The sequence below is a fragment of the Theobroma umbraticum genome, unplaced genomic scaffold (assembly GCF_002168275.2).
Source record: "Theobroma umbraticum cultivar Fairchild unplaced genomic scaffold, ASM216827v3 scaffold_56.0, whole genome shotgun sequence".
Classification (NCBI taxonomy): Eukaryota; Viridiplantae; Streptophyta; class Magnoliopsida; order Malvales; family Malvaceae; genus Theobroma; species Theobroma umbraticum.
In genome coordinates, this window is record NW_018397256.1 from 8,588,795 (window position 1) to 8,614,383 (window position 25,589).

The 25,589-nt window shown below is 34.1% G+C and overlaps 4 protein-coding genes across 8 annotated transcripts in view; 1 reads left to right on the forward strand and 3 right to left on the reverse strand.

Moving 5' to 3' along the window:
* Nucleotides 1–103: 103 nt before the first annotated feature.
* On the forward strand, nt 104–3,563 carry LOC110411695 (nudix hydrolase 20, chloroplastic-like). Of its 3 annotated transcripts, none has more exons than XR_002444810.2 (9): nt 104–446; nt 595–659; nt 905–1,082; nt 1,297–1,377; nt 1,553–1,678; nt 2,476–2,555; nt 2,767–2,947; nt 3,037–3,157; nt 3,266–3,293. XR_002444810.2 is itself a non-coding variant. In XM_021421962.2 (9 exons), exons 1-9 carry the CDS (start codon nt 135–137, stop codon nt 3,333–3,335), a joined length of 1,149 nt encoding a protein of 382 aa, XP_021277637.1. In that variant the 5' UTR covers nt 104–134; the 3' UTR covers nt 3,336–3,563. The 3 variants fall into 3 exon arrangements, 2 of the variants coding, with proteins under 2 accessions (XP_021277637.1, XP_089638700.1); XM_021421962.2 differs by having other exon boundaries at nt 2,767–2,882; nt 3,266–3,563; XM_089782574.1 differs by having other exon boundaries at nt 329–446; nt 546–659; nt 2,767–2,882; nt 3,266–3,563.
* LOC110411694 (3-hydroxyisobutyryl-CoA hydrolase-like protein 3, mitochondrial) lies at nt 3,564–8,806 on the reverse strand. 3 transcript variants are annotated; one of them, XM_089782573.1, is made up of 11 exons: nt 8,383–8,806; nt 7,776–7,877; nt 7,528–7,605; nt 7,170–7,222; nt 6,057–6,191; nt 5,847–5,943; nt 5,428–5,557; nt 4,744–4,922; nt 4,473–4,600; nt 4,241–4,342; nt 3,564–3,924 (listed from the first exon to the last, which is right to left on the reverse strand). In XM_089782573.1, the coding sequence occupies exons 1-11, from the start codon at nt 8,705–8,707 to the stop codon at nt 3,823–3,825; spliced, it is 1,431 nt and encodes a 476-aa protein (XP_089638699.1). In that variant the 5' UTR covers nt 8,708–8,806; the 3' UTR covers nt 3,564–3,822. The 3 variants fall into 3 exon arrangements, with proteins under 3 accessions (XP_089638699.1, XP_021277635.1, XP_021277634.1); XM_021421960.2 differs by lacking the exon at nt 7,528–7,605 and having other exon boundaries at nt 8,383–8,801; XM_021421959.2 differs by lacking the exon at nt 7,170–7,222 and having other exon boundaries at nt 7,541–7,605; nt 8,383–8,798.
* A 584-nt stretch (nt 8,807–9,390) lies between these two features.
* On the reverse strand, nt 9,391–11,516 carry LOC110411117 (alpha/beta-Hydrolases superfamily protein). Its single transcript, XM_021421142.2, has 2 exons — nt 11,039–11,516; nt 9,391–10,049 (listed from the first exon to the last, which is right to left on the reverse strand). The coding sequence occupies exons 1-2, from the start codon at nt 11,419–11,421 to the stop codon at nt 9,614–9,616; spliced, it is 819 nt and encodes a 272-aa protein (XP_021276817.1). The 5' UTR covers nt 11,422–11,516; the 3' UTR covers nt 9,391–9,613.
* Nucleotides 11,517–20,362: 8,846 nt separating this feature from the next.
* Nucleotides 20,363–25,589, reverse strand: part of HCF101 (ATP binding protein) — a 6,787-nt gene continuing 1,560 nt past the window's right edge. The window contains exons 4-16 of the mRNA XM_021420732.2: nt 25,255–25,397; nt 25,112–25,162; nt 24,645–24,800; nt 24,344–24,487; nt 24,130–24,272; nt 23,890–23,959; nt 23,551–23,646; nt 23,212–23,301; nt 23,030–23,083; nt 22,506–22,629; nt 22,290–22,414; nt 21,582–21,704; nt 20,363–20,860 (exon numbers count right to left, since the gene is read on the reverse strand). Of these exons, the coding sequence (XP_021276407.1) occupies nt 20,786–20,860; nt 21,582–21,704; nt 22,290–22,414; nt 22,506–22,629; nt 23,030–23,083; nt 23,212–23,301; nt 23,551–23,646; nt 23,890–23,959; nt 24,130–24,272; nt 24,344–24,487; nt 24,645–24,800; nt 25,112–25,162; nt 25,255–25,397 (1,394 nt within the window). The 3' untranslated portion in view covers nt 20,363–20,785. The remainder of the gene's footprint in view (nt 20,861–21,581; nt 21,705–22,289; nt 22,415–22,505; nt 22,630–23,029; nt 23,084–23,211; nt 23,302–23,550; nt 23,647–23,889; nt 23,960–24,129; nt 24,273–24,343; nt 24,488–24,644; nt 24,801–25,111; nt 25,163–25,254; nt 25,398–25,589) is intronic.

Here is a 25,589-nt window from a genome sequence, read left to right on the forward strand (position 1 = left end):
AGGGGCGCGATTGGGAGAGAAAAAGGAACAACAAAAAACCAAAGGTTATCAAAACCCAAAGCGACGTCGTCGACAGCATTGTTCATTTTCCCAACAAGGGGCGCTTTCTCCCTTCTCTTTTCGCTTCGCTCTCGATGGCCTGCAATCCTCACCACCTCACTAGCAAAATCCCACAGTCAGTCTCATCCCTCCGTAAAGTCAGATCCCCTCACGCTTTGCCCAACAGTTCAATAACGGCATTTCCGTTCCGTTACTCTGCTTTCCATCCAATCAAATTCTCCAATTTCCGTTCTCTATCAGCTTCATCTACAGCTGCGGGCACTTCTACCCCCACCACTTTCTCTTGGGACGACGTCGTTCGAGTCTCTCAACCCGAGTATAACCCGCACGATTCTTCCAATCTCCGAGGCTTCTTCGATAAAATCAAAGAATGCAATCGTGGCTCAGTAAGCATCTCTCCTCGTGTTCACTTTGCCTCTTACGTATAATCTTTTTTATTTTTAAATTTAACTTCCAATTTTTTTTATGTTTATAACTTTTCTCAGCAACCAAACAGAACAATTTGTTATGGTTATTAGTTCTTTGTAATTACAGGGCATGCAATCCGAGTTCCTTCCCTTTGTTATCGAAGACCAAATTGTTGGTTACATACATCGGAGGTAAAGTTTTCACTATTTTATATTACATTAAACACGATCTTAATCATGTTTAGGCAATTATAAATATATGTAAATGTGAACTAAAAATGTGTCAGGCTAATTAGGATATTCTCTTAATTACATATATGTAAATGTGAACTAAAAATGTGTTAGGCTAATTAGGATATATTCTTTTAATTACATATATGTAAATGTGAACTAAAAATGTGGTTGGCTAATTAGGATATTCTTTTAATTACGTGCAGTTTTGCTGAGAATTTAAGGAATTTTCAGAATGTGTTTATATTATCTAAAGGTAATTGTGGTGGAGGTCACGTAACGTTGCATCGAATGTTAAACTCAGCGGAGGATAGAAGTAGAGCAGTGGGAGAAGTGATCAAATGCTTGGCTGAAAAAGAATTGATTCCAGGTATAAGGAATGAGGTACTGCTTAAAATTGACTGTAAGAAACAAGAAATTGGTTCCTTACAATGTTATCCATCTTTTTTGTGTGTGTTTTCACATGTCGGAATAAATTCCCCTTTTTTTTAGAAGCTTCCAATGCCTATTTCTGATTGAATTGATTGAAGCTACTTGGAGTTATTGTGAACTAAGGAATTTCTTCAATAGAATGACTGTTATTATTGATGTCTAACAGCTGTACCCCGTGACATCATCGTTTGGTGCACCGGTCTTTTTCTCCCTTGAACGTGCTGCTGCTCCTTATTTTGGAATAAAGGTGTGTTTATGCATGTGGGCTGTGGCACAGGATTGCCTTTATACTTTTCCCCAAAGAATTTGCTTATTGGGATGTTATCGCTATGGTTTGGACTTTACACAAGATTAAAAGCTGAAATGTTTATATTTCTGATAATGTAAATCTTTTCTTTTCAAAATGACTTTTCCAATCATAGGCTTATGGCGTTCACATGAATGGCTATGTTGAAAAAGATGGGCAAAAGTTTCTATGGATAGGAAAAAGAAGTCCAGTGAAGCCTACTTTTCCTGGAATGCTTGATCATCTAGTTGCTGGAGGACTGGTTTGTAAAAACCTACTATTTTACTTTGTTATACTTGGAGAGTTAACATCCATGAGGAGCTCATGTAGTCTTTTTCTGTGTGACAAAAGGAACTAAATGCATAATGCGGAAACTTTCATTTTAAGCATGACTTCTTCCTTTCTGCTTATATCCATGAACTTCACTTACATGTTGACTCTGGTAGGGGTCTCCATTTTAAAAATATATATTCGTGAAATAAGTGGAGAGTATTTCTTTCTGTATGTTTTGCCTGATGAAAGTCAATAGATGGTTCTACGAGTTTTCAATAGTTAGGAAAAGGTACTGCAAATAAGGTATTTAGAAATCATGTCATGCGAGTGAAGATTGTTGCCTTGATGTGATTTGGCAATGTATATCTTGTAGCAAGTAAGGGGTTTGAATTGCTTAGTTCTGTGAAAATGTAATCTGGACTATTATTTTTCATAATGTCTGTATAGAGAGTGCATGTATGATAATGATATTGTTTGGCTTAGGAAACAGGGAAAGATTCATTTATGTCATTTGTTTTTTGATTTCATAATACAATTAGGACAATTTGTTAACATCTTTGGTGGTGCGAAGCTGAAGCAAAAGACAAACCTATTACCTAGAAAAAGCTTATTCTGAAAATCATGGTGAAAAAGTGGGAAATTCTTTTCTTTTTCCCTTAAATATTTGAAGTTCCATTTGCTTCTTGCATCTATTGACTTCAGAATAAATTTAAAGGCCATTTTCGTTTGCAACAGTTTCTGCTACTTCCTCTTACCCTCATTTAGTCAAATTTCCATGAATCATAGCCTTATGGAATTGCCTGTGGAGAGAATCTTATGAAGGAATGTGAAGAGGAAGCTGGAATACCAAGATCCCTATCCAGTAGGTAAAAATTCCGGCCGTTTGACTCTTTGTTCAAGTTTGTTATATCTTGCATGCCTTGTATTGGCTTGGAGGCCAAACGTTGATATGGACATTGCTGATGGCTTGATGCAGTTCATTTTGATAGCCATATCTGTTCTCTCGCTCTCTTTCCTTGCTTTCTTTTACAGTTTGCATTATTGAAGGGTACATAACTGTTTGTGTTCCTCTTACAGAGCTATACCAGTTGGTGCTGTTTCATATGCAGATATTGATGGGCACAGATTCAAGCGAGATGTCCTATTCTGTTATGATCTAAAACTCCCTGAAGGTTTTGTACCAAATAATCAAGGCAAGTGCATGGAAGCATCACTACTTTCTGTTGAAAATAGGACGAGTTCAAATTTTATCAGATTGGTAATACTTGGATAACTTATTATCTATGATGCTTTTAGGTAGAGAATCATATCAATCAAATGTTTCATGACTTGTTAAACATGTGGCAGATGGAGAGGTAGAAAGCTTCAAGTTGATCCCTGTGGCACATGTTGCTAATGTCATAAAAAGGACACATTTTTTCAAGTCAAATTGCTCCATTGTCATAATCGATTTCCTGTTTCGACATGGGTATTATTTCGTCCTTCCTTCCTTTACAATTTTTCAAAGAGCAAGAGTTGAGCGTCCTGTTTGTTTCACACTCTTTAGGACCTTGATTTTTGTCCCTAATCATTGCAGGTTCGTAAGTCCTGAAAGTTTTGGATATTTGGATCTTCTACAAAGTTTGAAGAGTGGAGATTGCTCCTAATTGTACTTCCTTGTGAAAGACATCAAAAGCCAAAGCCATCTCATGTTTCTTTCCCAGAAGAAAGCTTCACTCATGTTGGATAGGTGTATAAACAGGGTTATGGATTCTGCAAAACTTCATCATCAATGTGTTGTGAGATAACAATCTTTGCTTGAATGTAAACTGTGATCCCAGAAGCATTTAGTGTCATTTTCGTTTTCATTTCCTTTTCTCCCTGCCCAAATAAAACGTGCACAATATTTTCATACTGTCTTAAATTGATTGAAGATAAAAAAGAAAAAGGATTTGACATCAATGTGCTCTAGGATCACAACATTATTAAAGCCATAAGTGTGATCAAGTATAATAACAGTATCAATATGCAACACGAGTTCATGCCAAACACTGAGGCACTTCTTCGGCTCCAACTTTTGTATTTCCATTATTAGAATCCATTCATCTTCCAAACCAAACTAGGAGAGACAACTTGATACAAGAAGCGTGAACCTTACACTTTCAACTCCTCAATTCCTGGATTTAACGGTTCAAAAACTGCTTCCACTTCCTTTTCATTAACTTCGTCCACGCTTGGAGGATTCCACTTTGGATTCTGGAAAGATATAGTGAATCAGGACCATGAACAAACAAAAATGGGTGCCACTAGTAATGAAATGCAGCATGAGCTTCTTAGTCCCAAAGGCAAAGAAGAATAACAGACAAGCATAGACATTACAAGTGTGTGCAGGAAAAACACAAGCTCAAGAAATAAATTTAAATCATCAGTGTAAGAGAAGAATTCAACATATTTGGATATCATCAAGAATTTAAAGAAAGGAACGATGAAAGATAGAAGTTACAGCTCTTAACATATTTTTTAGAAATATTAAAATATAATCCTAGCAAGGAGCAGAGCATGAAGAGCCAACCTGATCCTTGTCAACCAAGACTGCCCGGACACCTTCAGCAAAATCATTTCGCAGGGATGACCGTAAGGCAATGCGATATTCAGTTTTCATAACACCTTTTAGCTGGAAATAATCAATGCAACACAAATACAGATGTTACTGAAAAGTATTGCTAAATGAAATGGGAGAGAGAGGGAGAGGCTCAGGTGGAGGAAAGAGGAAGGCGGTTGAAATGATATATCTCCAAACTCACCGTTGTAAATTCATTGCCATGTTTACCATATCCAGATGCAACTCTAGAAAAATACTTTTGTGTCAAGCAAAGAGAGAAGGGTGCACCCTTTCCAAGACCCTGCAAAGCCTCATTTGCCCACTCTACCACTGCAGAAATAAACGACATAAATATATATAAGTCGGTTTCAGTGTCATCCACCAACATCCACAAGAAAAGGTTTTTCAGGAGCACAAGAATGATGCATATGCAATTCACAATGATTGGATTAACCAGTTTTAATTAAGCTTACCTGAAGCTTCTGTACTCTGCTGATGTTTTTTAAGCTCTGCAATTATCTCCTTTACTGACTTATCTGCACTGAAGCATGATGTTATCTGAGGCAAAAGCAACTTCAACTGAGCTTCAGACTCAGGGTTACAGCTGTATTTCGCCAACAGCGCTGTAACAACCTTGTGTGGATCCTCTGAACTGTGTGGATAGTAAACATATCATTTACAATTTTGCTGAAAAGAAACCATGAATATTTATTTTGCTAGAACTATTACATCTCCAATTTGCCAAAAACATCAGTTTTGATTTATCGGCAGGAAACCATGAATTTTTTGTTGCTAATAGAACTACTGCATCTCCAATTTGGAAAAGAGCACACAACAAATTCAAAACCATTTTGTTCAGAAAAGGAGAGGAAATTGCATTGCAAACAGAAAGATGATATACAATAAAAACCAAGTCAATTGAGGAGTTGAAGATCAAACAATATTGGTTCTAAAAACTAAAATTCCTGAAGGCATGGTTTTTTGACAAGCTGATTTGATTTAGAATGTCAAGTAAATACTTCCCTCCCCCACCCCCTCATTTTAGGGACATGTAAGTTGCCACAATTTCCTTTAATAGAGAACCATATGATCTTAAAAGAAATTCAGTTCCACTCAAAGAAAAAATCATCAAACTAGAAACATGATCAGAGATATACAAGGTAAAGGCTAGAAGGGCCTCCTTCAGTGAACCTAAATTCCCAGATGGCACATAGTGTGTTCCAAGACCCACATATAGAGCATCTGAAGGTGTTGATATCCTTTTCCCAGTCATTCCAAGATAGGCACCTGCAAAACACTAAAACTGTAAATGACGAGTGCAGGGAAGCAACTCGGAGGGGGCAGAAGAGAGCGAGAGAACTAAACTGGTCTTTGTGCATGACTGTGTATGATCCAATGAGTTTAGCTTTAGGAATTCAGCATCTCCAAGAAATTATATACATGATTAAAATAACCCTCCTACCCTCCCAGTTCTACCACAGTGCTTCTCGTTTAACATATAGCGTCATATTAAACAGAGCCTTTTAAACCATTTTTGCAACTCGTAGAGCTTAGTTTTAGAGTAAAAGAACCATACCAACAGAGCCCTCCCCTGGAGTTTGTGCTGCTATATATGAAAATCCAACATCCGGAAACAGGCCAATTCCATTTTCCGGCATAGCAAGAACAGTCCTCTGACCCAGATTTATGCAAGAACAAAACATAAGAGAAAGAAATTTGTAAACCTATTACAATTTAAAATACAAGACAATATACTTATCTGCACAGGAAGGAGATTGATCTGTACCTCAGTTACCACTCTGTAGCAACCATGGCCAGATAGGCCAATTCCAAAGCCCATTGTTACGCCATCCATGAATGATATATAAGGCTTCTTGTACTCTGAAATTTTGCATATTAGAGAATACTCTGCAGTGAAGACCTGGAAAAGATGCAGCAGAATAAGGCTACATGACAAGACTATTAATTTCAGATGTTAGGGTAAATGTAAGGCACCAAATAACAGAGCACTAATGAGAAACATCATAGCATAAACAGATGACTTCCCGATAAGAAATGATGTCTAATCCAACAAGCATGTCATGCACATATGGGAAATTCACTCAAACTACAAAGTACAAAATTGAGAATTGATCATCAAACATGCAGATGAATGGTGCAAAATACTAAATGCTAGTCATCCCCAAGGCAAAACAATCAATGTGCAGAGGTACCATGCTTACATTCTATCATGTCATCAGCTACATCTTGCAAATGTAACAGTAGCTCAGCTTTAATTTTGACACATTTACAAAATAAAACACTTCAAACATATCTTGAAAGTACAAAGCACCTGCAGCAGAGCAGTTCAATTTTAAATACGCTCCTATTCACATGAGAAAAAGCAAATTTCATCTGGAAACCAAGCAAAGCAACCATAGAGGCAACATTATGAGATGAATTATGCAAGTTGTTATTACACGCAAGCATCAAAGATTTCCTTTCCTTTCCTTTCTCTTTCTCAAAATTAAAAAAGATTCATATCACTTACAATTATTTTCACAACAGTTCTATAATTATTAATCCCAATCCCCAACCATCCCCACTGTTAGGGCCCATTATGTGGGGCCCACAAACCCCATAATTGTGGATGGTTGAGATTTCAGATTTGCATACAACTCATTGTAGGAGATATGAAAAGAAAAAGAGGGTGGTGGGGTTTCAAATTGAGGAGAAGCATGAAGTTTAAACGGTACCATTTTCTTTTCTTTATAAGCAATCATAAAAGGTTTTTGGAAGGTTGAATGTATCAGAGCCATGGTAATAATATTAAAAAATTGGAGAAACATGGTAGACATCTTTGTTGACTTGATTTTAACAAATTGAAAATGTTTATAATTATAATGGTATATAATTTAACCTCAATCATATCCGAGAGTGTGTTTTTGTATGTAATCTGCTTCACATCACCACCTGCATATAAGCTAAGATCTAAGTTATTAATTAGAGAAACATTGGGTGCTTTAATTTAAGGAAAGAACACCACATTGAATCCAAAAAAAAACGAACCAGAAGAAATAGAAGTAAAAGGATATCACCCTTCAGCCCCCCCAACACACACCAAAAAAATAAGGAAAAGAGGAAGAAGAATAACTAATTAAGGAATAATGAAAACAAGTTATAGCTTTCAACAGTCTATTTAGCAAGTAACAATAATAATTAAGTAAAGCAAGCTGGCAGGAAATGTTTGTGGCACAAGGCATGCAGTTACAGATGGAAGGAAAAGGAAACCTTTGGCACAAGAGGTGTGTTTCTGTCCTTTTGGATTTCACCAACAACACCTTTAATATCCATTCCTGCATTACCCATAAATGGTTAGCCCCAAAAACTCCCCTAACACTAGCAACATGAAAAATTGCCTACGAGGGTAGCAATATGCAGTTTTCATTACAAACAGCATCTAGAAATGCTATTTTAGGTGTATCTTTGCCCTGCCAAAGAAGAGCCTTAATTTCTCTTCAAGTACCTGCACAAAAGGCACGCGGTGAGCTGCCCTCAATCAGAACACATTTGACCTTCGGATCTGATTCCCATTCTTCAAGAATTTGCTTGTACTTGATATCCATATCTGCATTATCAGAATATACACACATCATTTACAAAACTCATCTGTGAACTCTTGATTCATACCAAATCCAAAGAAAATGCCACAAGACTATAAAATTACACTAGCATATTTGTCCACTAATTCTTAACAAGTGCTAAATTATGTGGACACAAAAAAGATTCTTCTTGCACTCTGACATGTCACAGGAGCGTTACAAACTTCTTCAAATATACTCATCTCCAAGTTAACTTAGCTTCCAATATCAAATATTAGCAATTATTGAACAATGTCTTACTTTCCTTCTTTAACTCTCACTCTTTTGACAGCTTTAAAACTTTATCTTTACATTATCAAGGGGAATATTGGTAATTAAAAATCGAGCTAGAACAGATCTTCCAATTCGAATTCGCTTTCACTAAAATCAAAGTTAATCTTTTAACTCATACAAGAACCTAGTAAGTTTAAATAGTATTTAGTAAAAAAGGAAAAATTTAAATGGAAATAAAAGAGAAATAACGAAAGGGACCTAAATTCATGGCGTTGAGGGCTTTGGGACGATCGAGAGTGATGACCGCAACGCCGTTCGGATAAACGTTTCCCTTAACGAACTCTTCAGCGCCAGCCATGGTGGAGAAGTTTCTGTCACGACTAGAGAGCGAAACGTTTCCCAGAAACGATCTCGAGGCGTCACTGTAAATAGCAAACCGGAGGGAACGAGGAGCGCAGCTTGGAAAGCGAGCAGTGGCGGTAGCAGCCGATGTTGCGGGGTTGTTTGGGAACAAGAATAGTGGAAATGTTGAAGAAGATTTGGTCACTAGTTTACAAACTGAGACCACTGAAAAGCATTTCATGCTTTCCCGAGTTTAATTTCGCTTTGATGACTGTGACTGCTTCAAGTAAAAGCCAGATGATCTCGGGGATCTTTTGCCCGTACGGTTCGCCTCGAAGACTTCCTGGTACAGTTCCGAAAACATTGGGCCAATTGGGCCATGATTATGTTTTTTGATTGAACATCAACTCCCTCAGCGTTTTCCTTGGGACTGCATAGACAATTTGGGTTGGAATCGGGGCCGGGTCGGTTCTGGTTCATATTGAAATCCCACCTCTCCGAATCCGCTTGAAGTATGAGTTTAAAGTTCCACGTTAAACCATTTCTCTTCTTTTCTTTTCGGTTAGGTTCAAAAAGGATTAGCTTAAATTAGGGCTTATCATTGTTGATAATGTTTTGTTTCAATAATTGAGAAAAGGTCCTTCCTGAATGGCTTTCTATCAAATTATGATTTGGATTTTATCCTTCAATCTCTTAATTGATTTTTTATATTTTAATAACTTTTTAGTTGTAATCTCATAAAAGGAAATTAGGGTTTATGATTTTGTTTCAATCTAATAACTTCTTTGCATTTGTCTATGCTTTTTTTTTTTTTGGTTGTCTATGGGTTTGAATACTATTAGATTTTTTATTCGAAATTTTGGACCCATCCTCTTACCTTTAGGATAGAAACAAAACTACAACCACAAAGTATGTTCAACCATATCAAGACAATCACAATTGCTTCCTAAGTAGAATGCTGATAAAAAAGGTTCAGTCCAAAGGTACCAAAACTAGAAAAAAAGAAGCAAACCTAACATTACTGATAGAAGACTAGATTTTACAGGCCAACCACCTTCTTCCCTACATCCCATGAAGTCTTAAATACACAACACTATATCCCAATCGGGGCAATGGGCAATTATTTCTGACCTTATCTTCTTTATGATCAAATCTCAAAGCCTAAAACTCCACCTAGCACATCAAGGAACTCAAGATGTGCAGTCAACTGTGGGAAATGGCCGTCAGCCTTGACAAACTCCACAGTTGATTTCCCTTTGATCTTCTTCTGCATGTAGTAGGCAACTGAGCCTGGCACAACAAAGTCACTGGTGGTCTGAATGATGGTGCATGGGGTGGTAACCTTGTCGAGAATATCCCTCTCATCAGATCGAAACACTGTTTTTGCTAAGGGGAGTGCAAATTCGTGTTTCATCCTCTTCAAGCATTTGGCAACTTTTTCAACGGAGAGGGGATCGTTGTTGTCCACAACAAGAGTAGGAAAACTCGAAGTCCAATTCTGATAGTTGCATTCTACGTCTGAGAGGAGGCTGTCAATAGCTGCAGCCTCAAATCCACCTTCATAATCATCTATATTAATGTACCTGTTAATTAGTAGCATAAGAAACATAAACTACATAAATATTGAGAATATCACACAGGTTAATTGACAAATGAATACACTCTTCACCAGTTATCAATTAACCCCTCATATATAGTATTAGAGTATAATTTAAATATATATTTTAGCTGACAAGTGGACCAATTTTTCATATCTCAGGCCGGCATCAACACTCAACAGCATATAATGTTTGATTATGAAGTAACTAACCTATCACAGATTAAAGCTCATACATATATATATCCAAGTTTGTTTTGGCTTGCTATATGAAAACGTCAAATCAAAAGAAACTAAAAAGAAAGACAAGTTTTGATATGTTAGCTAATCGAATCCAAAGCCTTTGCATGTCCTCATGCTTGTCTGGTGACCAGTACTCATCGTATTATTGAGGACACAAATAGACATACTGATATGTTCATAACATTTTCAGAGTTGCAATCCACCACACAAATTTTTGAAGCACAAAAGTACAACAAAGAACAAAGCCCTTTAAATCTACCATAGCCGACCCAGATCCTCCTGTCCACATGCTTTGCTTCACAGTTTCTTGAAGACAGAAAATTTAGACGTCTAATCACAGCTTTATCATTGATTTTATACGGTAAAAAAATTAAAACTTTTCAGCTAGTAGCTAAGGTCATGTGTTACTTGCATGTCGAGGAAGAAAGAGAAAAGATGATTAAAAATATAAAACGGATGAAAAGGAGGAAATGGAATAACCGAAAGAGGAAAAAAGAAACAGAAATAGAAGAATATTTATTACTAGGTGTGGCAAAGCATTGAATCATATGTCTTTTTGGCTTAAAAGAAGAACCTGATTATGATACATGCTTCAAACTGTATATGCAAGCAATTAACTGGATCAGCTGCGGGAAGGCTAAGTAAAAGATATAGTAGAAACCAGAAAGAGATGTAATTTTTCTAAAACCATTTTTTTTCTTCGGAAAAACAAAAAAAGAGGAAGAAATATACCTAGGAGAAGCTCCAACGAGTACGAGCCTGTTAAAAAGTTCAGGTCTTTTAATGGAAGCAATGCATCCTATCATACCAGACATGGAGTGACCAACAAAGACTGAGGATTTCAAGTCAAGCTCATCCATAAGAGCTATTAAGTCACTAGCAAAGGCATCATAGGAAGAGTATTTCAAAGGATCAAAGAGGTTGGGATCTTTTACAGCTCCTGAAAAGAGCCAGTCAAAAACGACAACCTGGTAATGCTGTGTCAAGTAAGGAAGGATTTTGTCCCAGACAGATTGGTCTAGTCCAAACCCATGTGAAAGAACCATGGTCTCACTGCCAGAGCCAATTATTCTTGCATTCATGGCTGCTTGAGGACTCTTTTCTAGTATAACCATGTTTGGCAGAAATTAAGCAGCAGGATATATAGATTGACAGAGGGCGTTGGGAGAGAGACAGAGGGGAGAGAGGCCTGAAGCTGAATTTGGTGTTGTCTGCTGTTGGTCTAGGCTCTGTTATATAGGAAAGAGGAGTGGTTTAACTCAGTAAATAAAAGAAGAGAAAGAGATGTTAACCTTTGGGCAAGAGGCGCAGTAGAAGTCTTAATCCATCATCAAAAACCCCACCTAGATCATTAAATGAATGATCTTCTTTTTTTGGTGGTTCAACCTTTTGGAGACCTTTAAAAATAGAACCATTTAAATCTAAAGGCATTAATTAGGCATGGAAAATACTAATGAAATGAAAGTTTTAGCTGGATTGAGACCGTTAACAAAAAGCTAATTTACTATTCCTCCCATTTACAAAAAGCTTTTCTTTTGGGTAATATACAACATTTATATATGTGTTCTAGGGCAGAAAGTTCACATGCAAAGAAGTTTAAAGCTACCTTGTCAGTGGGTCACAGAAGAGCCTGTTCACCTGTAAACCACAATATATATATATATATATATATGTATGTGCATGATGATTAGCACTAATTTGTTGGTAATGTTCAGCAAAATGAATAATTAACTATGTGATTAAATTAAGAAGAGTCAATCTCGGCACCAGGTCAGCTTCGAATTTCAGCAATTGCTGACTGCTGCATGAATATGTTTTATGGAAAATTAGACATCAAATTTATCAGAGTGGTTGGGATCGTTTGCTCATTTTGACTTCTGGGATAATATCGCTGCTAAAGAGAGGCCCACGGCGAGGCTATCCTCATTCCTCCATGAGGAGCGTTTAACACTACCTTAAATGTTTCATTCTGCTTCACTCATAAAAAGAAACCATTCATAGTCTAAGAATGTGTTTAAATTGGAATGCATGAATGTGACAATATTGCACTGTCTACATAAGTAAACCGACACACATAGTACTCCTATTAAGCATTAAAATACAAATTAACATTAGAAGAAAGTTAATTAGATACAAAAGTACCATCCTTATTCTAGATATAGTTCTAGTTGTTATCATCCGCGCTTTCTTCTTGTATTATCAAAAGAAGATCAATCATTATAATTTATGGACTTACACAAGCAATATTTATTTCTGTTAAAATTAAGAATTTGAGATATACATATATGTATATATAGAATGTCATTTTTTTTAATTCGTTCAAGTGGATGTATAATCCAAAGAAAAAAAAAGAGAATCATTGACAATATTGTTATTAGCTTTAGAATTTTCTCAAGTAAAAACAAAATAGAGTAAAAAGGAGCTTGCAGCTTTTCTTTATCAAGAGTTGGATTGAAGAAAGGGGAGGGTAACAAGAAAACAAAGAATAAGGGGAAGAGCCTGGGGTGAGCCGCCCTGGTGGGGCCAGGACGGAGAGAAAGCAGAACCACAAAGAAATGGTCGAGTGGCGCAAGACAGGTGGAGGAGAGATGAGTTGCAGACACAAAAGGACCCGGTTGTCTTGTAGTGCTTTATTTTTTTGGATATTGAGAGTTGAGTGATAAGTCCAAGGCTAACCTTTTTCTCCCATTAAAGTTGTTCTGCCCCACCACGTTCTCCCATTCCCACCTCATTGCTGGAAAATCGTACCTTAACTTTATCCTACTATTCCCTCCAACTGTCCCATCCCTTTATTTTACTTGCAAAGTTGCCACCTGCTCCCATTTCATTCAAAGGTACCAACACTTCAAACACTTCACTTGATTGAATTTAATATTCTATTTTCCACTTCTTGAAAACACATATGAATATTATATAGATCTTGTAGAAAAGGTAACCATTTGGATTTACACATCAATTTCTTTTGCTATCTATTAATAAATATACATTATAGAGTACAAAATTTATGAGAGAACTAGCTATGTTACTTATTTTATTTTAATTAAATTTTAATCATATAAATAGGATTCTAATTTTGTCATTAGTACAACAACTTTTTAATAATTAATAGGGTAATGTTTATGCAATCATAAGGTTATAATCCAAGGTCCCGCAGAATTTGATGCCCACAGATATGAATGAAAATCCAGCAAATGTTTCCCTTGCCCTTAGTTTAACGATTTAATATGGTCCAGAAAACCAGAAAACAATGGACAGTCTCATCTGTCTTTGTTCTAGGGATTAGGGTCATTAAAAACCCCTGAATTTATGTGCAAGACATGAGAGATTGAGAATGAAAAATGGCAAACCAACTAAATTATGTGGATGGCAATGGAATAAGTGGTTTTGAGATAAAGCTAATTCTAGTGTCCTGATCTACAATTGAGGCAAAACCAATTTCTGGGTTTCCACCAACGAAAGAGATTGCAATATCCTCCAAGGTATTTGTCAAATTAAATATTATATATATATATATATACACACATCTATCTCATTAAATTGCTAAAAATAATAACGACCAACTTGAGGTTTTTATTTTATCAAGTATAATTTTAAAAGGAAAATATCTTTAAATTCAATTTGTTAATTGAATATAAATATATATATATATATGGGCCTACTACTAAATTTAATATGTGCTAAGTTTGGGTTCTTATTAAAACTTTGACGATTGCCATAATTACATGTTAATTCTAATTCAAAATAGACAGATAGCAGAAAGTCTTTTGGAGTAGTTTCCTTGCAGACCCACCAAAAAATCTTATGTTATTATGCAGTAGTAATTAAACTTCAAGACTCTCAAAAACTTTATTGAAATATGATGAACAATAATAATAATGGCAACCTCACGGTGATGCAATGATGACAAGCCAAAAAGGTTCTAGTCGTTGTAGTTGCTGCGCTGTTGGATGGGAATTTTTCGTATGTGCCATTAACTTCATCAAGAGTTCCTCTGCATGAAACCACCATGCTTTAAAAAAAAATCCTTGTGTGAAATGATTCAGACGAAAAGGAGCCCTCATCACGTATGGCTAGCTTCTTCCAACATTTCCAGCAGTTAGCAACACAGGGACATGACAACACCTAATGGCGACAATGAAAAGGCATTTATCATTGTAGCAGATTTTGATTTTAATTACATTTCTTTAGTTAATACATATGTAATATTTTTATTAATATATTTTAAAAATATATAATTTTAAATCAAATTTACTATAGTGCATGAAAAGATCGACAACTTCGAGGCTTTAAATCTTGTTGTGAAAGAATAGATTAATTGAGGTTTAGATAGGTTTTAATTATATAATCAACTTATGTACATCACTATTGTATTTTTGTTTCCTTCGAAAAATGATTTGCATCAAGCGTGATCCCCTTTACATTAAAGAAAAATTTCAATGACAAGACAAGAGTAACCTTTATAAATAATTTGTCCTTATTCATATATACGACAAATATCTACTAGCCCAAAAACCCCTGACATATTAATTTTATAATTAATAATAAAATACCCTAAACTAAGGGTAGAGGTATTTGGCGTGTCTGTGGATGATTACACGGAAACACAGACAAATGCAAAAAAGCCAGATCCAGAACAACATTTTCCTTTCCTTAGATTATTGACGCTGCCTACCATATAAAAAAAATATTATTATATTAATATATAGATGTCATTTGAAATATGCGATCTGAATTTCCAGAGGATGGGATATGGAGGGCCCAATGTTGTTTGTAATTGACCCTATCTTTCCCTTAAACTATTTAGTATTTTTTTTGTTCTTGTTTGAAAATAAACTAGTATATGATTATATATATATATATATATATATTATTGAGAAGCATTAGATCTTTTTAATTTTTACAAATTTTTTTATTTTATTTTGACATAATATTTATAAAAAATAAATTATTTTAAAAAAAATAAATAATGTATTATTCTTTTATTATATTTCATTAAGTTTTTATATTTTTATTTCGAGTTAAATAAACATTTATTATTTACAATTGATTAATTGTCATTAGCTAACATGTTGATTGCTATTTTTCATATCACGTAGTACTTGTGTGGAGGATGAAAAATATTATATAGTTATGTTATATCATTATCCGTTATGAGATGTTGATAAATGATTAACTATTAGTTAAAATATCTTATTTTGTCTAAAATAAAAAACAAGAATTGGATTAAATATAATAAAAAAATAAAAATTTATATAAATTTTCTTAAATAATTCAAAAAAATTAAATATTATATTTTTTATTTTTAAAAATTAAAAGAGTCTGTCGAGACCCAAACATTTTGTTTATATTCGATACAATTGATTAGACTAAAGAAGAAGAAGAGTAAACATGTGTATGTTTATTTTCTTTGACATATATATATTTATGAGTTTTACATTTGAATTTATTTAATTTTATTATTATGGACGGGTGGAGATCGAATTAAGTACTATCTTTTACAAAGGAATAGAAAATGTAAGGTTTCTTCAAGAATCTTTTGTTAAATCTATAACCAACCCCACCATTATAAACTTGATTTGATTCTTAATTGTATAGATGTTTTCATCTATCGCATTATTGCCCTACCCTACCATTAATTATAAGCCCCATTTGGTTGTTAAGTGAACTACATGTTTCATGGCCCTAAAATATCTTATTGTATTATATAGTACTTATGTATTATTAATCTCATTTACTAGTAATTCAAACTATTGTAAAAATGACATTTTTGACTTATTGCTTTGTGCAAATTAAATTCTTTATTATAACGAAACAATTGACTTGTTTAAAATACGGGAAATTGATTTGTTGTTTATAACTAATAGGATATCTTATTAATTAGAATTTGAAACTTCGACTTTAAGATAAAAATAATAAGACTTATAAAATGAGCAAAACATATCATTACAAAAAATTAAGATCTAATTAATCCACTAATGTACTGTAAAAAATGATGAACTGTCTCTAAATATGTGTCTCATCTCTTTAAATCAAAGTTCTATGTTAGTGTCTGAAATAATATTTATATATAGAGCTGTCAATATGGGCTGACCCGACTCAACCCCGCTCCAGCCCTTGTGGGTTAAAAAAAATATTGATTGGGTGGGCGAACTCATTTTTTATATGAGTCATCAAAATCTCAACTCAGCCCATCCCTTGTTAGTTCATAAGTTGGGTTAGATCAATCTATTTTTATTTTTTAAAAAAAAAATTAATTTTATAATTCTACTTGATAAATTTTTTATTAATAAATTGTTCTATGATTTAATTCATAAATTGAATAATAAAAACATGTTACAAATAAACAAATTACACCAAATATAAAAAAATAAATAAATTACATAATAAAATTTAAATCTTTAACACAAACTACTATCTCATAAACATAAGTATATAACCAAATAATAAAAATTTCAAGACTCATTTATATCCTTCTCGATCTTCATTCTCAAGTAAAACATTTAAATCTTGTTTAGACAATAATGATGTCTCAAGGTCTGAATTATTATCAATTTATCATCTAATATTCATTACCATAAAGAAAAAGAGATAATAAGTTTTAATCTAAATTAAAATTTTAATTTGACAGTGAAGATTAAAGATATGAAAATATATAAATAAATAATATTATTGATAACTAAATTATTAATATTATATAATTAAATATATAAAAGTATTAAATTAATTAAAATTATTTTTTTTTGACCTATAAGACTGGCCCTACGCCAGCCAACATTAACCCACTGATTTGACGGGTTAGTCTATTTAAGCTCAGTTCAAATATGGGTTAAAATTTTTCAACTCAATCCATCTCATATTTAATAAAAAATAAACCGACCCGATGAACTCGATTTATTTTAACAAATCTATATATATATATATTTGAAAAAGTAACCCCATAAAACATGGCAAAGAAACATAATTGAGGCAATTTGTCACAATAAAAGGACAAACAAAAAGGGCAAACATTAGGGCACGCGAGGCTCGAACATGGGGGGAACATATCTGATCTCCACTCCCAAATGGCAACCAGACATGAAACGCACGGCTGTTGACCAAATTAAATGACTCTAAGACTTCCATTCCATTCCATTCCATGCTATAGAAATATATATATATATATATATATATATATGTTGGTTTTCTTACAATTTAAAAAAATTGTGAGAGTTCAAAGATTGAGTAACAGGAAATCTTGGACATTCTTGTCGATGTCTCAAATCAGTTTAGGTAAAAGGGCACATCATCATAGACTTTGGTGTAAAATCAAACAAACATGATAATTTGCCTAAAGCCAACACTTGAGCTTATCTTCCTTTTTCCTCCCCATTAGATTTTTTGAATGAATCATGCTAGTACTATAAATTTTGGTCAGAGTTACTGCGCCCCGACATCACTGTGATGGATGCGAGTAACGATACACACATGCGCATGCGCGCACAGACAGCATGCGATTTGAGAGATTCGTTTTCCACGTGTAATGATTTAACATCGAATAACCACCGGTCTATTCGTTCTTGTTTCTTTTATAACACCAAGGAAAAATTTAAACTTTAGAGTAATTACGTGTCAGATTGGAAAGTAATCTTCTGTTTGGCTAACTCGGGTAATTTTGTAAATGGGATGAAAAGATATGAAATTAAATAGATTTGAATTTAATTTTTTAATATTTTGTATCTAAATTATTAATATATTTAAAATATATTTAATTAATCATATTAATCGTATTATCATATTTAAATATATATAAAATGACACATTTATCAATTCATTAAAATTAATAATCAAATATTATTTTAGTTTATTATTATTTTGTTTTTATTATATTTATTAGTCTTATTATGTTAAATTTTATTATATTTGATGTTATTATTATTTTATTATAATTATTAATTTTAAATTTAAATAATATAATTATATATAATTATAAATATTTTTAATTAATCGTATTAAACGTGCTTAGAAAAAAATTATATTAATCATTTACTCATATTTGTTAATCATATTGTATCGTAGAAAAAAAAATTTATATATTTATATAAACGTATTAGTCATATCGTGTTATATGATTATTAAACGCATCTATAAATGAAAACACAAATAATTATTAAACAGTTATCAAATATTTATATAAATTATGCATTTCAGATACTAATATAAATAATTATTCATGTTATGTTTATATTTATTCATATAATTATTAATATTTTATATTAATATGATATAATTAAAATATAAAATTATAAATTACTAAATCTACGTTTGACATTAGATGTTTTTGTTCATGAATTGTTTTAATGGTGCCTACAAGGGCATTTAAGAGATCAAACATACGTAGTGGCTCGGCAGCCCAACACCAAAAGCATGATGGGTCCCTTAAAAAGGATCCGTTGAGACAAGGCAACGCTATTTACATCATCCCTCAAAGTTGCAAGAATTGAAAGATCTCCCGTTTTGGGGGAAACCCATGTGCTAGCTGATTGTGTTCGTGGCGTTGTATATACTACGTGGTAATTGAGGAATGTGTAGCCTTAGCCTTTCTAGATTCCGTAGCTTGTTTCTGGTCAAAGAACCTCGCATGACTTCCATCCAGCCTTTAGATATGTATTAAACCTTTCCAGAAACTTGTTGTAAAGTCATGGACGTTGTTCATGTTGTACTTCAAACCCTGGAAAGAGCAGGCACGATGCATGACTTAAAACACCCACCTCACGTTTTGCAATCAGCCAGGCGTGGGTTGCACTGTCCATATGGCAAGCAGAGCACTACTAAACCACAACCCTGGAGCTATCCAATTTCCCAACTGCCTAAAGGCTGAATGAATCTTATTAAGCAAGAGCATTGACTATGGAAAAGACATATATTTAAAGCCAAAAGGGTGAAAAGGAGAGGGGGGAGCACCAGCCACCAGGAGCGCAATAAAGAGGGGTTCCCCAAGGACAGCGGTTGAAGACATTGACAGTTTCCTGAGGCATCAAAATTCTGATCCCTCTAGATTAGACGTCCCTAAGTCGTAAATAGCTATTGCTCATTAAATGGGCGGTTCCTAACGTTGTAAATGCTGATGACGGATGAGAGCCAACGAACTTCTTTAGTGCCTACATACTTTTATTTATTGCTTTTTTTGTTATTCTAGACATTGCCTCTTGTGAATATATACTGCCATTATTGCTGCTGACTGTTCTTGCCAGAGTTTTTCATCCCTCTCTTTTCTTGTTTCACACTTATGTTGTGAACTGCTAATTCTACCAATTTTTACACTTATACTTGAATGAAATTTTGTATATATTATGCTGTCCTCGTATCTACCTAGCGAAAGTTGTTAACAAAATAATAAAGTAAATGGTAATAAAAATTAATCTGAGATGTGATATATTGTTTTTAAAGATAATTTTTGTTTTTTTTAAATATAATACCCAATGTAAAAAAATTGTAGTATTTATCTTTTAAAATTTAATAGACTTTTTTTGATTAATTCACACAAACTATCAAAAATATTAAGAATAGCAAGAAATTAAAACTGAAAAATAACTTCAGAAAGTAGAGAAGAGGAAAGACTTATGTGTTTTGAATTACTTTGATGCACAGTATTTATAGATTGAAGATTGAAAAGAATTAGAAAAGACACGATACAAAAAATTAGTAAAATATTTTAAAAATAAAATCGGTGACCAAATCAAGTTATTTTATATTATAACATTATGTAATATTTATAATGGTAAATGATTTGGTCAAAGATTAATTCTTCATTCAGTAAAAAGATTGAGTCAAATAAGGTAAAAAATAAAGTTGATTACCAAAAGTACCAAATATCACTTGAACTTAGTGCATGTGTACACTCATGTGCAGAGAGAAAATCTGCATTTTCTTAAAGTTTGACTCGTTTTCTTAAGATTTGGCTTGATCTCATGTGCGCATGTGAACCCATTTTCTTTTTTTACTCATAACAAGTTTATAATGAGTTTGTTTATATAAGCATCAACACGAAAGCTTTTATGAAGGATGGATAGGAGTAAATTTTACAGAAACATCTGGGTATTCTATTTTTGCTTATAAATTGTGGTTTACATTTCAATGCTTGGGTTGATTACTAACTTCAAGCATGTAAAACGTCTAAATCATGCAATAGATTTATTTGTTCATTACTTAGTGTAGTACCTTAGCATTCCAGCAATAGTTCAGGATCAGAAATGCAAGTGAAATAAATAGCGGAGAGTTCTAGAAGAGACAAATTATACATCAGGATATTCAGTCCAGTAAACATATGCCTAGAATCACATTCATGATCTATTTTTTACAATTTGAAGTAACTGGGTTTCAAGTCATGTCCTAGTTTCGCTTTGGTTCTCATTTGACCTGATAGGCTTGTAGGAGAATACAGGCATTCTTTGTTTGTTGGAATCAAGTTGTTGATCGGATACGGCAGAGAGGAAAAAATTATCATGATTGAACAGATGTTGGTTGAGGAAAATCAACTAAACGCTCCATCATCTGGAGCTGATCGTACGGAGCAATCTGTGAAATGATTAAGAAATTAAAAAAAAAAATTGATGGTTATACATAAGAATGAAAAATATAACCGCTTATACTAACTTTGTTAGTAATCATGTTATATTTGCATTAGTTGTTTGCTCTATTTCTAATGCATAATACATGAATATCCAGGTATAATGAGATGACATAAAATACTGTACCAACAGTTAATCCTGCATTCCTGCTCCATATGATTTTCATGAGTAGCTAAGTCAATGCTGGTGGGTAAATATCATATATGTGCAGAATTTATTAAGCTCAACATGAAAAGAAGGATTTTCCGAATGTCAGTGAGGGCAATTCTTCAACTGAAAATGCACAAGAAATGAACTAGTCACAGGTTTATCCCTTGTTAACCACCATCTTTTTTAGAGTTGAACTGCTAGACTACCAGCCATTCCGTTTTATTAGAAATTGAAGATATTGAAGGTTAAGACAAATACAAGGAGGTGTAGTTTCCATACTGGCTACTCCCATTATCAGGTTTCGTCCTAGTTATGTAATAATGTTTCAATTGAAAATCAAATTTGTTAAAACCTCACTGATGCCAGGTTGTTAGTTATGTTATTGTTGTTGATATTAGATTAGTCATGAAGTTGACAATTACTTGCCCAGTAATAGCCAATTCTTTATCGCTCTGCAGTATTGTGACAAAAATCATAGTCATTCATAGAAAAAGAAACATTGAATAAGTCCAAGTCACCTGGTTAAATCCATCTGGCCACGTTATTGACACAGCATAGTTTCCCATAGGCCGAATTTCCTCAGGTTCAATATCCTCTGGAATGTCACCATATTGGAGCTTTTGCTCCCCGGTCCACTCATCCTGTTTTGAACCAAGAAAAAGAAGACTGAAAAGGGAGAAAAAGGATGAAGCTGAATTTAAAATGAAAATTATAGAAGAAAGAGCACAGCACAAAGACTTGTCAAGGTCATTTTTTCTTCCTAGAAAGTAACAATTTTTTTTCTCCAAATCATTAGTCAAATGGTCGAGAGTAGCATTTAGATTGCTAGAAAGGAACATTTTGCTTGCTCAAATCTTTGGTCAAATGGTCCAACACAGGATCTTTATTGCTTCTACCATCTAGATTAATCTATTGACTTTGTTAAGGCTACAAAGTATATGGATTTGACTGTGGACCTTTTGTTCCTATTTTTATGGTCCTACACTACAATTTGTTTGTGACTTTTTTGATGCTTAATGACGTAACCAGCATTGTAAAGAGTCAAAATCCTATAGTACCAACAAAGCGGTTAGACAACCCGACACACAACCTTATCCTAAAAGACTTGAAGACATTTCTGATGCATTTCTTCCTATCTATACCAAAATATTAGATATCAAGTATCTTTATTTCTGTCTTGGCCTCCTGCATGTATCTGTGTCCTTGTAGAAAAAACACCCACGTACCACACTTTGGGCAGAGCGGTCATTCCGTCTTACTGTTGCAGGATGCAGAAGGAATTCTTCCTCTGAATCCGGTACCTTAACCCTTATTGCCTTAATGGATATGTCATACGTAACTGCTGTTGATACTAGAACCAAAGAGGATAAAAAAATTATCATTTTTCTTCATCAAGAGCAACTTGAAAGGGATCAGTTATATAGGAGACAACAGGTAGGTACCTTGCTGGCGAATTTTGGCACACTGTTGCACAACACAAACTCCAAGGTTCTGAAATGTCTTGGAAACTTCACCTTGAGGATCAGCCACCACTTCAGGTGTTCCACTATCACCAGAAGCAGAAAGCTGCAAAATTAAATGTAATCAACTATAAACTTGAGTAGGATTTCCAGCACATTCAACACATTCTATTTCTATGTTTAATACATAATGACAGAATGTAGTTAACAAGAAGCACATCAATGATCAATAATTGAGTAAGCCTTAAAACTGATATGCTTTGAGTAAATGAGTCTTGAGGCTTGCTCAGGAAAGTTTAAGAATCATGGAAAGATAAAATAAATGCTTACATACAAAGTTGTCTAACCTAGAGACACACATAATTAAGTACAGATGAAGCTTACTAGATATGCATCCTGAGAAAGAAAAGGAAAAGCTGATGCAATGATGCTTTCTGACCAATTAATAACAGTTAATTCAAATATGCAACAGAAAAATAAGCACTAAAGAAAATCATACAACATACTGTTGGTCTAATGGGAAGATCAAACAGATAAGGGATCCCAAACTGCTGGACGACCTGTAAAGGAAACGAAGTAATCAGTAATGCAATTTTTCTGTTGTACACAAATGACCTGAGTATCAGTACTTTAAATTATTTTACTATCTATTAGGAATGAAAAGTAACTTCAGGATAATGATGCATGCCTGAGAGCCCGAACCTCTGCCAAATGGGTAGTAGCGTTTCCCATCAGCATCAAAGTGGCACATATTTTCAACCACAGCAACACATGGCACCTATATGCATTAACAGCAACACAACATGTGAAGTTATGAAGCATAAAATTAAAGAAGGTTTCACCTACTGATAAACTTGCAATTCCTCTCTTCAAATATGCATATCGAAATATATCTAAAAGCAGGTACAATATATGATGCTGATGTTTCAATTTAAAGCTAAGCTAATAATATGCCATAAAAACATTTATGTCATATTCATCGGTTTATTTGTAAATTAACGCTAGGTTGTATGGAGAAAGAGGAAACCTTAAGCTTCGAAAACATACGAACTCCTTTGGCAACATCAATGAACGCTAGCTTCTGAGGGGTGGTAACAATAACAGCAGCTGTTAATGGGACTACCTGATATTTTCATTTTAAGCACCATTAAACACAATACTGTGAAAATTAAGAAAATATGATAGATTACATTACATGCAACAACTATAATAATATAGAAAAAGGGGATGTTGCTAGCTATTTTTGTCCACATGGGTATGCCTAACAATATGAAAAATCACTAGAATTTTATGTTAAAAAAGAAAGAAAAATATGTAAGATTAGATAGAAAATCTGGCATTGAGGGCAGAAATCATAGAAAAGAACCTGACATAGAGTAAGCTGGATATCACCGGTTCCAGGCGGCATGTCAATAACAAGGTAATCGAGCTCTCCCCTATAAATAAGAAGCAATCAGACTTTCAGAGTGAACATTGTAATGCCAGAAAGTTATAATTCTAACAAGATGAAATGATGCATATTTGTTAAACAATGCACAAACAAAATTCATACAGTTTACCAAATCTTGTAAACAACTCAAATAGCATATTCAGAATCATGTCATACCACTCGGCAGTTGTCAGAAGTTGATTGATGACCCCAGAAACCATTGGACCTCTCATTATTGCACGACCTTGTCCGGCAAATCCAAAGGATACCATTTTGACTCCCAAATATTCAGTCGGAATGATGGTTCCCTTTTCTGGGTTCTGAGTAAGATCTAAAGAGTCAGAACAACACCTATGTGCAAGTAAGATAAATGTGAAGTTCTGAATACTACCATCTCTAGCAATCGGTTTTCAGGGGAGACCATTGTTGGTAAACTTGGTCCGTAAACATCAGCGTCAAAAATACCAACTCTAGCTCCCATTCCAGCCAAAGTATATGCCAGATTTACAGCAACGGTTGATTTACCTACACCTCCCTACAGAGTTTCCACATACAGGAATGATGAAAAAAATTCAACACAAGGCATTGAATTTTACTTAGTTTAAGTTTCCTGCAGGAAAGACAACATGACTAGAAGGGCACAAAACATGTAAATATATTTACCTAGCGATGAACTAAGAAAGAAAGTTTACCTTGCAACTTGAAACTGCCACAATATTTGAAATTGTTTGTAGACCTGCTGGAAGTTGTCCAGCAAAAATAGGTTTCGCTGGTTGTGCTGACATGGTTACACTGACTTTACTGACCCATGGAAGCCTAGCCACCACCTCATTTGCTTGCTGCTCAAACTGTCATGCATCAAAAATCTTGTATTACTGTTTCAATATTGGAGCCAAAGATAATATATATTGCATTTGCAAAGAGGCAGGCATAACAAGAAGATGCATTGCTGAAAATAGTCTGCTATATATCCATAGAAAACAATGCGCCCAATGGACAAGATAAGAAATAGAAAGAAAAGTACAATGAGCTTCATTTTTCAAAGGAAGATCCACAAGTTCTTATTACTACTTAGTTTTGAGTGAATATATCAAACAAAAGTCTACCATTCCAAATATACATCAGTTCTTGATCAAAAAATGGTGATTGTGTCATTTACCATGTCCTTGATTGGACATGCTGGTGTTGTGAGCTCCAAGCGAAAGGAAACCTGAAATGTGAAGTTGAAACTTCTTAGCAGGTGCTTTTTTTCCCCTTTTTTCAATGTATTTTAAGAAATCTTCAACATATTTTCCAAGTGACCTCTCCCGAAGCTTCATCAATGAGCAGATCTTTCACAAAACCACAGGAGACAATATCTGTTCCAAAGTCTGGATCAATGATTTGAGACAAGGCTTTTAATACATCACCCTCAGCGGTTCCAATTGATGTGGCCGAAGAACCAGCTGCCACCAGTCAAATTAAAATTTAGTTGACTTAAAATAAAATCCTGAAAACATTTTAAGCAATAGTATTACTCCCATTGAACAATAAACCACCTATAGATTAGGCAAAAAATGGGGGTAGAATGGTTTCTTTGTGCGACACAGCAGTATGGCCACAAGATCACTTGGTCATCTCCTACCATCCTAACAACT

What these genes read in the sequence shown, in the direction of transcription:
- LOC110411695 (XM_021421962.2), top strand. Translation starts at nt 135, where the DNA reads ATGGCCTGCAATCCTCACCACCTCACTAGCAAAATCCCACAGTCAGTC. An exon ending in GTTGGTTACATACATCGGAG is followed by an intron (nt 660 to 904) that starts GTAAAGTTTTCA and finishes AATTACGTGCAG; the next exon opens with TTTTGCTGAGAATTTAAGGA. An exon ending in TTTTGTACCAAATAATCAAG is followed by an intron (nt 2,883 to 3,036) that starts GCAAGTGCATGG and finishes AACATGTGGCAG; the next exon opens with ATGGAGAGGTAGAAAGCTTC.
- LOC110411694 (XM_089782573.1), bottom strand. Translation starts at nt 8,707, where the DNA reads ATGAAATGCTTTTCAGTGGTCTCAGTTTGTAAACTAGTGACCAAATCT. An exon ending in GCAGAGTACAGAAGCTTCAG is followed by an intron (nt 4,601 to 4,743) that starts GTAAGCTTAATT and finishes TTATTTCTGCAG; the next exon opens with TGGTAGAGTGGGCAAATGAG. An exon ending in ATGGCAATGAATTTACAACG is followed by an intron (nt 4,343 to 4,472) that starts GTGAGTTTGGAG and finishes GATTATTTCCAG; the next exon opens with CTAAAAGGTGTTATGAAAAC.
- LOC110411117 (XM_021421142.2), bottom strand. Translation starts at nt 11,421, where the DNA reads ATGGTTATACTAGAAAAGAGTCCTCAAGCAGCCATGAATGCAAGAATA. An exon ending in CTCGTTGGAGCTTCTCCTAG is followed by an intron (nt 10,050 to 11,038) that starts GTATATTTCTTC and finishes ACTAATTAACAG; the next exon opens with GTACATTAATATAGATGATT.